The sequence below is a fragment of the Varanus komodoensis genome, unplaced genomic scaffold (genome assembly GCF_004798865.1).
Source record: "Varanus komodoensis strain SLA01 unplaced genomic scaffold, ASM479886v1 scaffold1, whole genome shotgun sequence".
Lineage (NCBI taxonomy): Eukaryota > Metazoa > Chordata > Lepidosauria > Squamata > Varanidae > Varanus > Varanus komodoensis.
In genome coordinates, this window is record NW_025335268.1 from 2,684,261 (window position 1) to 2,701,764 (window position 17,504).

The 17,504-nt window shown below is 37.5% G+C and overlaps 1 protein-coding gene across 1 annotated transcript in view; it reads right to left on the reverse strand.

Annotated features, from left to right (window-relative positions):
- Positions 1-17,504, reverse strand: part of USH2A (usherin) — a 579,889-nt gene that overhangs the window by 489,176 nt on the left and 73,209 nt on the right. The window contains exons 9-11 of the mRNA XM_044449731.1: positions 15,779-15,974; positions 13,867-13,997; positions 3,295-3,490 (exon numbers count right to left, since the gene is read on the reverse strand). Of these exons, the coding sequence (XP_044305666.1) occupies positions 3,295-3,490; positions 13,867-13,997; positions 15,779-15,974 (523 nt within the window). The remainder of the gene's footprint in view (positions 1-3,294; positions 3,491-13,866; positions 13,998-15,778; positions 15,975-17,504) is intronic.

The window sequence follows — 17,504 nt, forward strand, 5'->3', positions numbered from 1 at the left end:
TACATACTTCCAGGGATACTTTCTATTGTGACTAATGTCTTCCATGGAGAGCATGAAGACTACATGCCACTGTGCCTGCAGCTGTTTTACAGCAAGTATGTACTGTGTGTACTTAGTGAGCAGCCCCGTGTACTCAGGTTTCCTGGTGACTGATGGTGTGCAATTCTCATCCAAGAAAGCCAATGTGCAGTTCACAGTTTGATCTAGTCCTTTGCTCATTAATTGTAGATGTATTTCATCTTGCTCTTGCAAAGGAGCAGGTGTCATATACACCTGTGAATATGAGGACTGACAGTTGGAGGTTTTATTTCCATTATTATCACTAATTTTATATACTGTACCTTCCCATAGGATCTGAGCAATTTATAGCAATTTAAATTTGCCTGGAGTAAAAGCAAAAACCAGAGGGTGCATCTGGAACTTTCTTTGTATAATGCATGTGTTCTCCACTCCCCTTGTCCTAAGTTGAGAATGATAATGAAATACTTTCAAATGCTGTATAATCTGAGATCTGCCAAACATATTGATCCTGCAACACGGTAGCATGGCAAAAAACATAGTTTCCACATCATCCTGCTTTAGGTTCCTCTGCCTTTTACATCAAGTGAAAAAGACTGATTAATATTTGAAAATGCACATACAGGCATACAAGTGAGGAAAATTAAGGAAAAAATTAGTGTATAAAAACAGATCAATTGATGCAAACTTCCATTTTCTGGTGTGTATGAATTTCACACACGGTGGCCTCTGATCCTGACTAGTTATTTAACTGCTATTATTATTATTTTCAAGGAAAAAGTATCTACCAGGAAATCGTACATACATCTAGTAAATAAGAATAGCTTATTCTGTATGGATAGATATACAGAGTTGCTTTTGATCCATTGTACAGCTCTATTAATGAAAGAATTGGTTAATTCTGCTCTCCCCCCTGCTCATTAAAAATAGATTGAAGTGTTTGGGAATCTTCCAGAAAAGCATGGAAAGTGACACACTAGGGTAGGCAGGTGGAAGGGCAATCAGCTAAAATCACCATTCTTCTCCTCTGTTAGGAGAGTGTCCACAAGCTAGAGGGTGTGGGAAACCATGTGTAAATAGAATAACTATGGAATCCCATCATCCATCTAGAACAGAAGAAGACAAATTTGGGAGACTGGGGACCATTTTCATCCTCCAAGTTCCCACTGTGTGATATTCTTTGTGGAGTATTGTGCAGTCCATGCTGCTGAAATTTTGGCATCAAACCACATTTCATGGGCTACAGTGATTAAATTTAGCTTGTTTCCAAGCTACATTTAACATATTTTGCATTTCACAGATGCTGTGGACATAATTTTTTCAATGATAGTGAGAAGTTGTGGTGACTACATGTGGTCCAGGTTGCCCACTCTTGATTTAAAAGATACAGTTACACATGTTATATAGGATGATGAAATAGCATTTAACTCTTCCATAGTAGTCAATTGAACAAATAGGATGGAACATCCAAGAATCCTGTTGCAACTCCTTAGTTACATTATACAATGATTATTGTCTGAAACTTTCCATTAGCATTACTGGTATCTTCTGTTTAGGTGATAAAACTTCTATTTGCTCACTCAATAATGCTGAATTTTCTATTTCTTTATTATAGGTTCATTTTCTTATTTCCTATTCTGGCAACATTTAAGATACTCTAATATATCAAAGATAAAGAGTCTATTTGTGAACATACACAATGGACTCATAAAGTAAGAAGTTAAATATAGACGTTATGAGAAAATACAACTTGTATTGCAAATTTCCCCCATATTTAAAAAAAAATCCAAAAAGGAATGTCTTTTCTTCATAATCAGTTGTCTGTATTTTCACAGTCCATGGAAAGTTTACATGGCTACACTTGATTAATACTTTTCATCATATAAATATCCAGCTGGATATTAAAAATTATTTAAAAGAACAGATGATTGGAGATTATATGGAAATTCTGTTTTCCCTGCCTACACAAACACGGCCACATCAAGTGTTTTAATGGGTTTCTTGTCTTGTTTTGTCTTGTTTTGCAATGAAACATGCAATTTCCAACCTGCAACTTGGCCTGTTTCAATTCAGAATATGCTTTATCACTTGATTCCATTATTTCTATATAAACTGCACACATTCTTTTGCAAAAAGCAAAATTAAATAAAGATGTGTCTGTCCTCTAGGAGTTCTGCTTATAAAGCTCTTACTAGACATAACATAGGCCTTGATAACAGAGAAACTTTTTGGAGATTTTAACACATTTAAAGCACAATTCAACACATTTGCTCAAAATTAATTTCTACTGAGATCAGTGGGTCCTTTTCCCAGGTCAGCAGATATGGGATTTTATTCATGACATAAATATATGACATATTTACCTGTGCAATAAAATACTTTCTAATAGAGGGGTGCTATAATATAATATAATTTTTAAATCCACATGTCCAGGACATGAACAGTTACCATTCAGAGTTCTTTTCATCAAGAAATGCTCCTTGCATAATATTCCCATACATCAATATTTCAAAGTGCATTATATGCACTGTATATTTTGGGTGTTTGATAAATTTTATCCTTACATAGATGTGGCTCCCTTGAAAAATGTTGGAAGTAATAAATTGCTATAATCAAATCTAATTTCTGGAAAATACCTGTGGGAATTGCAAACAAAAAAGCATGTCTTGTTAAAAAAAATGATAAATAACTCTGAAGGTAGCAGTTTATTATAATCAACTTGGCAGTGAATTACAAAATTAAAATTATGTGGCCCTTGATAACTAACCTTAGCAATGTATAAGATCTGTAGAATTATGTTGACATTTTGCATTTCGTAAGAACAGTTCAAAAATTATAATAGCAGAAAATGAAAAGATCTATCAGAAAGGACCCTGTAATAGTATATATTTGGAGGAGGAAACACCATTTATTTTGGTCTGATATACAAACTGTTTTCTTAAAACTCATTACCAGTTTAAAACATCATGAAAAAGTGGTATTTTCTTCAGAGAAATATTTATGGCAATGGTAAGCAAATTTACTTTTATATTTATCAAGTAGAAGATGTTTCCAGAACAACTAAAATATAATAATTATGGAAAATCTAAAGAGCATCAAGCTGCAGTTGGACACAGCTGCAATGGGATAGGAATATTTAATAATTATATTATATTCAATAATACTTTATTATGAAAAAGAACACATTTGACCTGGAATTGTTTTTAAAAGGTTTTGGCTTCAAATATATTTCTTTCGTATTTTAGAGGAAAGGAATCTGGCTTGTCTTATACCTACCAATAACATTTTCTTTGCACTTGCACTGGCCTGAATTTTGGTGACAGGTAATATCTCCATTGAGTGTCCCAGAGGCATTACAGTTACAGGGGCTGCAGCCATCAGGGTTTGACTGTTGGAGGTTGTAGAATCCTTCCTGGCAGTGATTGCACTGTCTGCCAGACACATGTCTTTTACAATCACACTGGCCTCCCCTCTGAAAAGATACAAAAGGAAAAAATTCATAGGATGATGACTGTATCCCCTGCCCGCACCCCCCAACCTGCCAGATTGACACTCATTAACAATATGGGTGGGCTGACAAATTAGAAAATCTTTAAGAGGAAACAGGAATAAAATGGGCATCTTTGGTTTATGTTCCAGTAGTTATTGCACAGTAAAAAGAATACTACAGAATAAGTGTGAATATACATTCACTGGAAGTACTCAAAGAAGACAAAGCAGCTATGAGTGGGAGAGAAAAACATACATGGGGAGTTCTGCAGGCAGCTAGTACACATGTGGCCCTTACAACCTGTAGCTTTCAGATAAAGAGTGAAAGCAGTTTATAAAATAGGATCCAAATATAATCGTTGTTCATTTGATATACACTCGTATTTCTTTATACTGGCCAGGCAAAGCCTAGCCACAATAGTACATGCTCCAGTAACCTCCTGATTGGACTACTGTAACACTCCCTACATGGGGTTATCCTAGGAAATGGTCCTCGTACTTCCGTTGGTACAGAATTGAGCTTACTAGGACTAGCAGGAGAAATTGCATAATGTCAGTCCTATATCATCTTCACTGGTTACCAATTGAAGTAAATCCAGACCTGAATTAAGGTGTTAACTTTGACATATAAAGCCCTAAACTGTTTAGGGCCTAGATATCTGAATGACTATCTCCTTCTATATATACCTGCCTAAAGCATAAGATCTTCCTCTGAGGTCCATATACAAGAGCCCTCTCTGAAAGATGTTAGAAGAGTGGCTACCCAGGGAAGGGCCTTTTCTGTGGCAGCACCCTGTCTATAGAATCTGCTCCCCAGAGAGGTATGCCTGGCACTGATGCTTTTTTCATTTCAGAGACTGGCCCAAACCCAATTTTTATTAACCCAATATTTTAAGAGTCGATTGGTTGGTTGGTAAAACAACATAGAATTGTTTTACAATATATTTTATTTTTATGATTGTAAATTTGCTCTATCCAATGCTGTTATGGTTCCATGTCTTTGTAAGCCATCTAGAGATCCATTTTGAATATAAGTAGGGGTAAAAATGTTTCAAATAAATAACCAATGTGCTAGTTATGTACATGGTACTTGATCGTGGGGCTGTGCTTTTTTCCCAACCTCACTTTGTTTTCATTGTTCCACTTTAGTTATTCCATTTCAATAGGAGAAAGGAATAATAGTAAAATGGCACATGTTCTGAAATACACTTCATTCATCCTCATCCTAGAATGTGTTAATTTATGTGTGAATATTATGGGCAGTAATATGGCGGGGGGGGGGGTCTGCATAATGTGCTGTATCAGATGGTACCTTTCCACAAGCAGTTACAGAAACACCATCATTACCATTGTGCAAAGATCAAATCCAATTCTTTGATTTTGCTTGTGCAAGCTGTTGCACAAGTGCTTTCACAACTCATATTTTTCTTTGTTATGCTCATTGTTTTTGCTAGTTGTTCCGTAAGTTCCTGCACAACCTCAACTAAAAAATGCAAGCATTATTAGAATAATGTCACCTCTTGTATTTTAACACTTGCATTATGTTGGATGCAATCTCAAATGGGTTTATGTCTATGTATTTGTTGCCTGATGCTGTTTCTCTGAATTTCTTTAATAACTAAAGGAAGGGACTTGGTTTAACGTCAAAAAGGGTATGCCTCAACATCACATCTATCTACACATACACACACCACAAACAATGTCAGTGTATATGCTATTTCTCTATCCCCTATGATTTGTGGAGAGTTAAAAAAAAGAAAGACAATTCAGAGAACCAGTTCCAAATCTTTGCAGAATAATCTCTAAGGAGCAAACAAAACACTAACATTCTGAAGCCTGTTCAAATACTGCTCTGCAAGGCCTGGAATAAATTCACCATGCATTCTTTGAATGCTAAGTTAGCTAGAGAGGAGCACATTTGAAGCCTCAGAAAGACATTATTTCTAGTGAAAAACCAATCTACCTTCTTCAGATTCAAACCAGTTAAAGAACAGGGGCATGATGCAGAAAGCATGGAATTTTAAATTATCAGCTGAGATCTTGATATTGTGTCTGCTGTTATTTGTCATTAATCGGTGTGATTCATATGGCCTTGTTTAAAAATGCATTTCAACTGGATGTGTGTAAGATATTTGTTTATTTAAATTTATATCCCTCCTTTTTTCCTGCAGGAAACCCAATTTTCCCTCTCTATTTTATCTTCACAACAACCTTGTGAGTAGGTTAGGACCAAAGTAGGTTAGGACCATGAGCTTCATGACTGAGTGGAGATTAGAACTCGGATCTCCTGAGTCCTAGTCCAATATTCCATAATGGTTCCCATCAGAGATCCGCCAGTCTCCTTGGAAGACATGCTACTCAATCACTGGTTCTTGATACTAGGACATGGTTTTGAATGTATATATAAATGAGGTATTCCATATTTTAGGAGATAATGTATACATGCCCACTGATACTTTATATATTCCATTCATTGTATGCATGAGCTTTGTGTCTGGTACGTCTTTGGTGTGTAATGAAATTGGCATAACAGCCACAGAACAACTTCCCCTGAACTATACATTTTGTATTTAAAAAACCAAAATCTAAAGGATATAAAGGCATATGATTGCTCTGTTCTGGAATTCTGTATCTTCGTTTAGGCTAAATGACATATAACTGGTTCGGTACAGAAAAGCATTGATGAACTGCTGAGAATGGTAAATTATGCAGAGAAAGTATATTCTGGTCCATTTTTAACACATTTTCTTGAAAATTATCCCTGTGACGTGACAATTAATTTTCATGAGCCAGGGCCTTATTCCTTATGATTCCATCTTCCTTGGGTCAGCCTTGGAAACACTTCCTTCAATAATGCCTTTCTATTTCATGTAATTCATTTCAGCTCATACTCTCCAGCCTTATTAATCTATTTTTTAATGCCTCTTAATCATTTTGGTCTACCTTGCTCCTATCGCAGCAGTCTATTGATGTCTTATTGAGCTGTACAGTCCAACCCATTTTTCCTTATTTTCTTTTTTATATAATCTTGGTTTTGGACTCATTGCTCAGTTTTATTCATTGCTAAATTTCTGATCATTCTAAAAAAGAAATACAAAGGAAAAAATATGAAACAACTCTATCACCTTGAACTAGAATGGCTTACCATTAAGTTTTTGTCAATGCAGAATAATGGCCGTGTGAAACAACAAAGCTTAATATTGCAGTTTAAGTTCTCTTTCCCCCTTTCCCATAGTTCATTCCATACCAGGTAAATTTAAGATTATTTATGCAGTTTTAAAGGCTTTTTAATTGCTATGGCCTTGGCCAAAAAAGGGACATGACAGAAAGAAAATTGAACTTTTTGTCTTAACTAGTATCGCCACTCTTCTAATGAGTACTGTACTGTAAGAATTCATTTTGCTTTTTACGAGCCTAAACCTCAAACTAGCAAAGAGCTCTCCATAGGTAGAAGTTATCAAATCTTCCTGTGCTCAGTCAGCCTCTTGAAGGATCAAAGCTACCCATAAAAGACTGTCCCCAGTGAGCATAAAAACAAACACAAAATGACTGGAAAAGCCACAAAATGTTAGTGGATAAAGGGATTTTTCATCATTGTACCTATGAAGAAAATTTAGTGCCAGGAAATACAATAAGGGCATACATTTTGAACTGAAGCACACTCAGGCAAAAACAAGATTTTGTACATATTGAAAGATGAATTAACATCTTCATTTTATATCTATATCTCTAGCTAGATAGCTGCGTATCTATCTATCCATCTACCCATCTATCCAATCTGCTTACACATGAGAGCCAGGGACTTAATATACATTCCACACTGATGCTCATTTATGTGTGTCAGTTTTCCAACACAAGCTTAATTCATTTTGAACCATGTATGGCATTTTCAGAAGAGACACTTGGCTTCTATCTCGTATTTGTCTTTTCAGCTATAAACTGCCCAGAATGCTTTGGCTATTGATTAGTACAGAAGGGTGATAAAGTGTTGTTGTTGTCGTTGTCGTCCTTGTCATCGTTGTTGTTGTTAAGCTTGGATCACATGATATTTTAAGTTCTAATATACACAACTGATGAAGTTCTTCTAAACTTGTGGCTCATATGTTATTTTATGAAATTATGTCTTACCAGATTTTAAGTCATACTTCTAGAGCAGGGATCTCAAACTCAACTTACCTGGGTGCCGCTGGAAGTAGAGTCTGGGTGAGGCTGGGCCGCATCAAGTATTCCACCACCGTGGTGGTGGTGGGCCGCTCATCCCACGTCGCTCCCGGAGGCCGGCCCGGGCACCGCTGGCACTTCGAAGGCAGCAGGGCCCCTGCCCCGCCCCCCGCCCATCCCAGCAATTGGCCCTCAGGCCGCAAGTTTGAGACTCCTGTTCTAGAGAATCCAAACAGGATGAGGTATAAAGAATTCCCAGGACTGCTAAATTTCAACTAGGATTAGGTATGCCCCACTTTGCCTGGGAAGGCAATTTTCAGATTTGCCTATTCCCCATCCCCACCCCAGCCGCAAGACTTTAGTGCCCTAGGTTGAAGTCCTATTTCCAGTCTAGGCAGCCATAGGATAGGTTGGAGACCCATTTTCAACCTCAGAAATGCATTTCAGAGTGGGAACTGGGACTCCCGCTGCAGAGTATCCCCTTCCTGCTATCACAGCTGGGGACAATTTTTCCTTTTTTTTTTTTAACATATTTTACATTCTATAGTAGAGTAAAATTATATTTTACAGCAGAGAAATTCACTTTAGCCAGTTTATGGACGGGGCACTGGGAAAATTGTTTCATCCTGGCCAGATTTTGACACACTGCCTTAAACTGCAGAAACAATGCTATTTCAAATATTAAAGGTTGTCCTCTCCTTGACAGCCTTGTTCAGCTCTTGTAAATTCAAGGTTGTGGCTTCTTTTATGGAACCAATTCATCTCATATTTGGTCTTCCCCTTCTTGTTCTGCCTTCAGCTTTCTTTTCCATTATTGTCTTTCCCAGGGATTCCTGTCCCATCATGATGCATGTAAGGTATGACAGCCTTGGTTTTGCTATTCTTGCTTCTAGGGAAAGTTCTGACATGATTTGATCTGGAACCCAGTTGTCCATCATTCACAAAAAGCTGCCCCAGCATCCTGTTGTGAAAGCATCCATTTTCTCCCTGTCAGCTTTCTTTGTTTTCCAGGTTTCACATCCATACACAGTTGATCAGGAATGCAATAATATGGATGATCATAACCTTGTTCTCCAATGAAACATCCTTACTTTTGATGATATTTTCTAGTTCCTTCATTCCTGCCCTTCCAAGTCTCATTCTTCTTCACAATTCTAGGCTTCAATCTCTTGCTGAATTGTTGACTCAGACAAGTTATGTTAAATCTTTCATGATTTCAATTCCTTATCTGTTGGTATTAAAATAGCATACTACTTATTCAGTCATGATTTTTGCTTTCTTAACATTCACCTGCAATCCTTCTTTTAAATTTTCTTCTTTCACCAGGAGTAGTTGCAATTCATTGCTGCTTTCTGCCAATAATATGGTATTATCTGCATATCTTAAATTGTTGATTTATCTTCCACCAATTTTCACAGTTTCTTCCTTTGATCCTAATCCTAACCCTAAACTTGTTTTCCTTATAATATCTTTTGCATACAGATTGAACAGAAAGGAAGATAAAACAAACTCTTGACCGATACCTTTGCCTATGAGAAACCATTCTGTTTCTCCATATTCTGTCCTAACAGTAGCTTCTTGTCCACAATAATGGTTGCACACCAGGACAATCAACTGCTGATGCACACTCATTTCTTTCAGGATCATCCATAGCTTCTCATAACCCATATAGTCAAAAGCTTTGCTGTAGTATAGGAAACACAGACTAATCTTCTGAAATTCTTTGGTGTGCCTCCACCATTGCAATACGAACTTTAAGTGCCTCTTCTTTTTTGGAATCTCGCTTGAACTTATCACTCCATATAGGATAAAATTCTTTTTTGTCACACCTTGAACATTGGTTGCATGGGAAACTAATGCAATGGCCCTGTAGCCCTATAGCTGCTGTTGTTCAAATTAAGCTGGAACCAACATAGTTCTAGTGCAGTTTGTACGAATCACCCTTGCATTCATCCCATGTAAGCTGATTAATCAATTTATCAAAGTTTAACAAGATATATAAAGATACATCTCTGAGAAACCAGTATATATTTCCAGGCAGATAATATAATTTGGGCAGCACCAAACCTGTCAGTTTACAAGCATATTGTGGGTTACTGTTTCTTCTACAGAAAATAGTTCAGACTTTGACCAGTTAATTAAATAGCCTGACAAAAGATCAAAGGTCTTACTCAATTGCATCAAAGCAAGATTTGACAAAATACACAGTAAGAGATTGTCAGCCCATAAAAATAATTTTAAATTATAGACAATTATAGACAAATATGGGGTTCCTACTTTGCATTAAAGATAATCCATGTCTAGTACTTTTATTTTAAAAAAATTAAAAATAAGAAAAGCTTGGCACTTGAATACATTTAAAGAATTCTACAAATAAAGTAAAATTTCTGAATGTTACAAAAACTAATGTTCAGTAAATTTTGTCTAAGGACTTTTAAGCATCCAAAAGAAATCAAGCATCTAGAGCAGTGGTGGCAAACCTATGGCACACATGCCACAGCGGGCACACAAAGCCCTCTCTGTTGGCACATGAGACAAGTTGTCCCAGCATCACACCCCAGCATTGGATAACAGTGCACATAGGGGCCATGCGCATGCTCAGAAAGGAGTAGCGGTGCCAGGCAATGACATCACGAGCCGTGACTCATTAGCTGCAATTCGTTCGAGCTTTTGCATGGCTGGTCAATGTGAGTTTTAATACATTCGTTTTTATTAACACAAGATTTTAGCTTTGACTTTTCTTATGAAAAAAGAAAAAACTAATATTAAGATTTAGCAAAGAGACATTCTAATTAAGAGACTGAGATTCTTTTAATGTTGTGCTGTCCCCCTGGCATATTTGAGCCAAGGTTTGACAAATTATCAGCATGCATACAACAAAGATCACATTAATTGTGCAAAAGCATGCTAAATGCAAACTTTTACCTTTCAATAAAAAGCTGTTTGTATCATTGAAAGCTTTGTTATTTTGTTTTTCTTTTAATACAAAAGAAGTTAATATATGAGTTGTTTTTTCTAAACTAAAACTTCAGTATTCAGGTTTTATTGCAGTGTTGGCACTTTGCGATAAATAAGTGGGTTTTGGGTTGCAGTTTGGGCACTCGGTCTCTAAAAGGTTTGCCATCACTGATCTAGAGTCATGAAAATGGCCTCTTCCCCAGGCCTGGAAGGCACAAAGATGGTCACTGCGGCTGCAGCTTCGCAAAGTCAGAAGAGGGAAGAAGTGCTGCATGGGGACCACTTGCCCAATGATCCCAGCTATCAGATCCCCCATACTTCATGCTTGTAGGGGACACCAGGGGGAAGACTTGGGAGGTCACCCTGCCAGTACCCCAGACTGCCATTGCTGCCTTCCATCCCCCACCCTGCAACAGTCATGTTCCTCGGGACTCAAGACTGTAGAATTCCCCAAAGCAGCCACCAACACCCCAGAAGAGAAATGCAGGATGCTGACAACACCCCCTGTTGGACAGCCAAAGCAGACGTTCTCTCAGTGTCTCATTTCCCCATCTTCAATCCATTCTATCCTGGTTTCAGGTTTGATTTTTTTCTACGTCTGCACAATTCATGAGCATTTTAGTGTGCATCTTTCTTAATATGCAAAAATGTGTATGCATTTTGCCTAATATACCTATTTAAAATATGTAATATATGTATATATGGAACCCAGATACCTGAAGGAATGCCCGTGGCCATATTTGCCCTCCCGCCCCTTGGGATTGGCAGCAGGGGCTCTCCTCTGGGAGCCTTCTGTAAGAGATATCAGGAAACAAAGTATCCAGAGGAGGGCTTTCTCTGCGGTGGCGCCCCATCTGTGGAATGCGCTCCCCAGAGAGGTCCGCCTGACACTGTCAGTATTTGTTTTTCGGCACCAGGCCAAGACCTTTGTATTCAAACAGTATTTTAATAATCTTTAATATTTATAGTTTTAATTATGCAGCCAGAGTGTTTCCAAGTTTTAATTGTAATTCTATTTGTTTTATTTATTTGTTGTTGTGAGCCATGCCGAGGCTGTGTAGCAATGGGGACAGCATATAAAAACTTTAAATAAATAAATAAAATATTCACCCCAGAATATACATTTTTCCTTTAACTTTGGTTTTGTATGCATCTTTTATCAGAGGCATAAAGAAATTTGGAGATGTACAAATCCAGAAGGATAAGTACATCCCTGCTTTCACTTGAAGCAGCAGCAAAGGAAGATCTGACCCTCTTTGCACCTGAACTTCCTTTGCAGGTAGTCAGGTAGTCACTAAAAAGAGAAGACATTTATCCTCTGCTACCTGATCTGTAAGGTAAGCCACTAATAGTCATCATACTGACAAGTATTTTTACCCTAAAGAACATGGGTCTCTCACTCCCGTGCACCATGGTCCTAGGTGAGAATTTATCATGGACTGGACTGCCCTGGAAAAGGGCCTTTGCTCAGTAGTAAAACACATGCTCAGAAAACCTGAAGAACCACTGCATCAGTGTACACAATAGTGAGTTAGGTTGACTTGATTCATTTGCCTGGCATGGCATATGGCAGACTTCATCATTTCCCCATTGCTTCTATGTCAGTTGATGATAAAAGCCTCCACACAATGGACATTTGTGCTAAAGCATCCCGGTTATTGGTTTTACTGTAGCAGACTTATTGATACCCATTTGCTGATATCTGATTGTAATATTTCTAATCTTCCAAGCATGGCTTTTCATAAATATTACAGTGCAAAAATAATCATTCTTGATTGCTCAGGTCTCTTTTTGCGTGCATTGACCCAAACTGGCTCATGCCATTTCTTCCTCTGCCCAGTTATCCCACAATGCAGGTTCACATGTTTCAGATTTAGCTGAGAGGTATATGGATTTAGCCTAGAGTAGCTGCCATAGATTAATTTTCCCGTTTCCCTGTTTGCAGAATTACTATGCAGTTCATCCCATATTTCCACATCCAGAAGGCAAAGACAAAATTAAAGTAGCTATTTTGCATAGATGAACTGATCTATCCTTCCAAAACTTTTTTTAAAGAAACATTCTTAATTTCAGCAATTTAGCAGCTGGGATGAGTCAGCAACACTGGAAACTGAGTTGGACAATTGGCTCAACTAACCCAGTATTTTCAACCCTGATGAATAGTGAAATGAGGCTGATGTAGTAACAACAATGAATCATTAAGGCATGCAAGGTAGGCCCTGCTGTGTCCATCCATCCGTCCTCCCTCCCTCCCTCCCTCCCTTCACTTTTGGTTGGTTGGAAGTCATAGCTCATAAAAATTTGTTCTTGAAAATATCTGGGATAAAAGTGAATGTCAATGCACTTTTAAATGTGATATAGGAAACAAGCAGACAGCAAAAGCTGTCACAGGAAGCCTTTACAGTTGCAAAGAGATGTTAGTAACAACCCTGCATGAGTTCAGAGAGAAAAATGAGCTACAATTCCTAGTATATACCATCCAGCTTTTTTTCTGACTAAACTTACAAAGGATTGTGCCATTATACACCAAACGGGATTGAAAAACACCCACCACTCAATTGATGATGTTACCGCCTTGCTAAATTAGAATTTATTTCCTACACCAAAGTTGCATGGGTACTTCTTTAGATAATATATGCATACCTTCTATTAAAATTTATATTTGAAATGTGAATGGTCATCTTCCCTTCCTTTGTGCTTTATTTTGTTCTTTTCTCTTTTTCCCCACCTTTTTTACCTTATTTCAAGGGAGATGTTACTAATTGCTATCTGTTTCATGTATGACTATTTCCCTTGCTTTGCTTGTTGCTGTTACTGTGTTTTTACAGTTAAAACATTAAACACAAGCACTGACTGACAGTGGGTCTATTGGATTTCAGGCAGGATTTTTTTATTTCCAGCTGTACCTGGAATTGCCCACACCTGAACCTGGAAGCTTCTATGCAGGAAGCCCACAGCTGAACCTGGAAACTTATATGTAGGAGCATCCACTTTCAGGCTGACTAGATTTTTCAAAAATAGCCTCCTCATGTTTGCACCTGTAGCACATTTGTGCCTCCTGAGATATGGTGAATCACATCCAAAATCATAAAAGAAATTTCTGAGCCCTCTGTGGAATCTTTCTAATTTTTCTACTGGCCTACATGTTATCCACCCCATGAAATGTTGCAAGACACATTGGCACCAACAGCAGCCAACTGGATGGCAGTTACGATACCTTTCCAGGTCAAAACCACTTACCATATTACAGGGGTGGCTACTGTTTTTGGTGCCTGCTGTATAGCATTCGCAAGGTTTGCAAACATCCACAGCCGAGAGATTTACGTCTATATGCTGATAGAAGAAATCCTTACACAACTCACAGTTTCTTCCTGCATAAAGGAAAGGTTATGCATTATAGCTTCCAATTCATTAAAATTAGCTGTATAATTCAAAATTAAAGACTATTCCTTTGAGAGAATTCTATAATTTTCAGGACGTCCATTTTAATGCACCTTTCATCTCTACCTGCCAATTTAGTGATCCAGAGCATATGAAACAATGAACCTGTTACAAACGGTGTTTTACTCCATTAAACTTCCATCTGTTACATAACACAACACTCATATAAATCTATTCTGCATGAATATCTATTCTGTAATTTTTTTAAAAGAAGTTACACTTGAACCACAAAGTTTCCATGCTGTCCTCACTGTTTCAAATTGTCTGATGCAACATGAGACACCAAAGCAAATTTGGCCAATTAACCATGTTCAATGCATCTTTGTTGGAAGAACTCTACAACCAAGTGAGTGTGCTGTTGAAGCACTGACTGACCTTGTGGTCCAGAGAAATCCTTTGGTATAAAAGCACTATCAGAAAGAAATGGGTGGAGGTAAAGTAAATCCTAACACACCACCAATCTCATGCAAGTGCAAGATGTTCTGGGTACAAACATGCCGAAAGGTCTTTAGAGAATCTTCAGTTTCAATCAGATCATGGTGCCCATGCTAATTGAAATAATGGAAGTATGTGTTCATCATTGCTTCCTGATGGCATCACTATACCTGTCCAGTTTTGTCCAACTGGTTTCCAGGAAATATTGCTTATACTCGCTGATGTACCACTGTGTAGATGAATTGGGATACTTTACCTGCCACCACATGTAGACTGATGACTCAGATTTGTCCTGTGGCAGTTTCAAAATGCTCAGCTGTTATCAATCTGCCCAATATGTCTTGTTCATGCAGTTGGAAATTTCAAATATGGTGGACTGGTATACTGATTTTGTGGGATCCAGAGCTACATAGAGCAGAGCTCCACTAACAAGACACTCCCCTGGTTGGAGGAGAGGAAACCTTTGGATATTGCTACTACCCATGTTCCCCAAGCCTGCCCCCCATGGTTGGGGAATCCCTTAGAACACTGTGGGTGGCAGAGTTGGAAACCACAGCAGGAAGAAAAAAATCAGCAGGGATCACCTTCCTCTACTTCCTTTAGCATCAGCCTTTACTTGGTCAGAGTTAGTAAAATACAGACCGTATTGCTGATTGCCTTGTATAGTGGGTCTTACTTATCTTGGCAACCACTCTGTCAAGATTCAGGGTGGCACCCATACCTTTAAGAATATTTTCCTCTCTGTTCATGCATGACCTAATTAGCAGCAACCCTCCTGGTATTTTGACAAGAGTCCTTCACAGCCCTTCCTTGACATGCCACAAAGAAACATAGAGGTTTTGAAGGCAAACTATGTGTCTACCTACCACTGTTCTTCACCACCTGATGCATAGGTGACACATGTTAATCTAAAAATAATAGAATGGGCAGAGGCCTTAGGTTCACAATACTCAGAGATATATAGGCATACATACATCTGATATGTCCATACTTTGCATGGCAAATGTGGTAATGGCTACAGACCTACAGAATACACCACACAATACATCTACATTTCCAACCAAGTGAAGCACTCTTAGCTCTTTATTTTTCATAACATTGTTTTTGTGATTCATACATTTATGCAACAGTACCAATCAATTCAATTTCCTGCTCTGATACATACCATGGCATGCAAATTTGCTCACACTTCAACCCCAGATGTAATGATGCTTCGGAATGATTGCAAGAGTCAACCACAATGCACATATAGATTCTGTTCTATCATGTGAATTACCTGTGGTGTTATGTTGACAGTTATCACAGACTCCACCACCACCTCTGTAGTGTTCATTAGGAAAAGAATCCATTGTCCTGTTGTAGTGACAGCTTATTGCATGGCCATAACATTCACAAGGCTTGCAATTATAAGCATGAACTTGATCTCCTGAATGAAAAGGCTTGTCATTGTACAGTGGCCAACATTGATCACACTGGAACAACAGGAGAATTAGAAAAGATTACAGCTAAGAATAGCTACCTAGATCCAACTGTACGTATTATACTATCTTGTGGCTAAATTTAAAACAACTATTGAAGGGAAGACAAGGAAGGCAGGCAGGCAGACAGACTTCCACAAGAATTCGTAGTTTGCAAACCTTGTGACGCAATCCTAATTCATCTGGAATTACAACTCCCATATGTTCTTACATTTTTACTTTTCAGGAAGCAATTCACTGGTGAAGTTTCCTGTACATTTAGTTCTGGTGGGCTTGTGATCAATGAAGCTCTCATGATTACATAAACAGGGAGTCCTCTTGAGCACAGTAGGCACAATTCTTTGATTTCAGTGTGATAAGTACATGTTTTAATTCTTCCCAGGGGAATTAAATGGAATACAACATAAATACAGGTTTGATTGTACAGGCACTTTTAGTTACCTAACTCATAGCATAATATGTCAGCTTTATTTGTTTATGAGAGAACAGTATCTGTGAATCCTGCAGAATTGTTCTCAATATTATTCATCTTAATAATGTTGTGCATTTAAATGATGTAAGATTTTATAATTTTTTGTAAACTACTTTAGGGTTGTTCAGATGGGAAGCACTATATAAATATTTTTAATAAATAAAATATAGTCACAAAATAACTTTAGTTGGATTCATGTTTATATTATAATCTGCAGCAAATATTTTTCCATTGAAATATTTCACACTGGTGATTTGTGTTTCTTTGCCAAAGAAAAAATTCACCTTTTGTTTTAGGTAATTAATGAATGATATTGTGAACAACTAGAGTTTAATTATTGTGAAGTGTCTAATTTATTAAGTAGTAAACATTTCAATTGGAATCTACACAGCTGTTAATGTTAAGGCTAGAAAATATCATTAATTAGAAGTTGCTGTGCTTATATTAAACATCATGTTCACAAATGTTTAGTGCTTTGCTAAAACCAGGAAAAAATAAGGATTAAAATGATGATGATTTCCATCATTCAGAAAGGAGACTAAATTATTTAAATATATTGCCCTCTACATATAATTCATTGAGCTTTGCTATACTTAAACCATTCCTTCACTGCATTTCCCAGCTGCAACTGCATCACATGTTAGACTAGACAAAATTGGATCTTTATGGATAAAATGGAGACCTTTCTTGTTTATAGAATCACTGTATTTCAGCTAATTAAGAAAATTAGGTTTCTTCCTCTTCCTCTTCAAACAAGAATGGCTTTACTGGCTTTCAAGAGATGATGAGAGTATTAACAAAGTGATCAACTAGAAGTCTTTAAATAATTCAGGAATAATTCACTTAGATGCTTAACAAGTGGTCTTTATAGTAGTGTTAATATGTAGTTAACTCCATTGTGAGCATGCTTCTGTTATGAAATGTTTTCTTAGGGGAAGTACCTTTAGAAAAATGTGTTTGTTAAGGACATTTCCATCAAAGGTTTTGTTAGCATACGCCCTTCTCCACAGCGGCACCATAACTGTATGAAACACCCTTAGCATGTCTTGTGA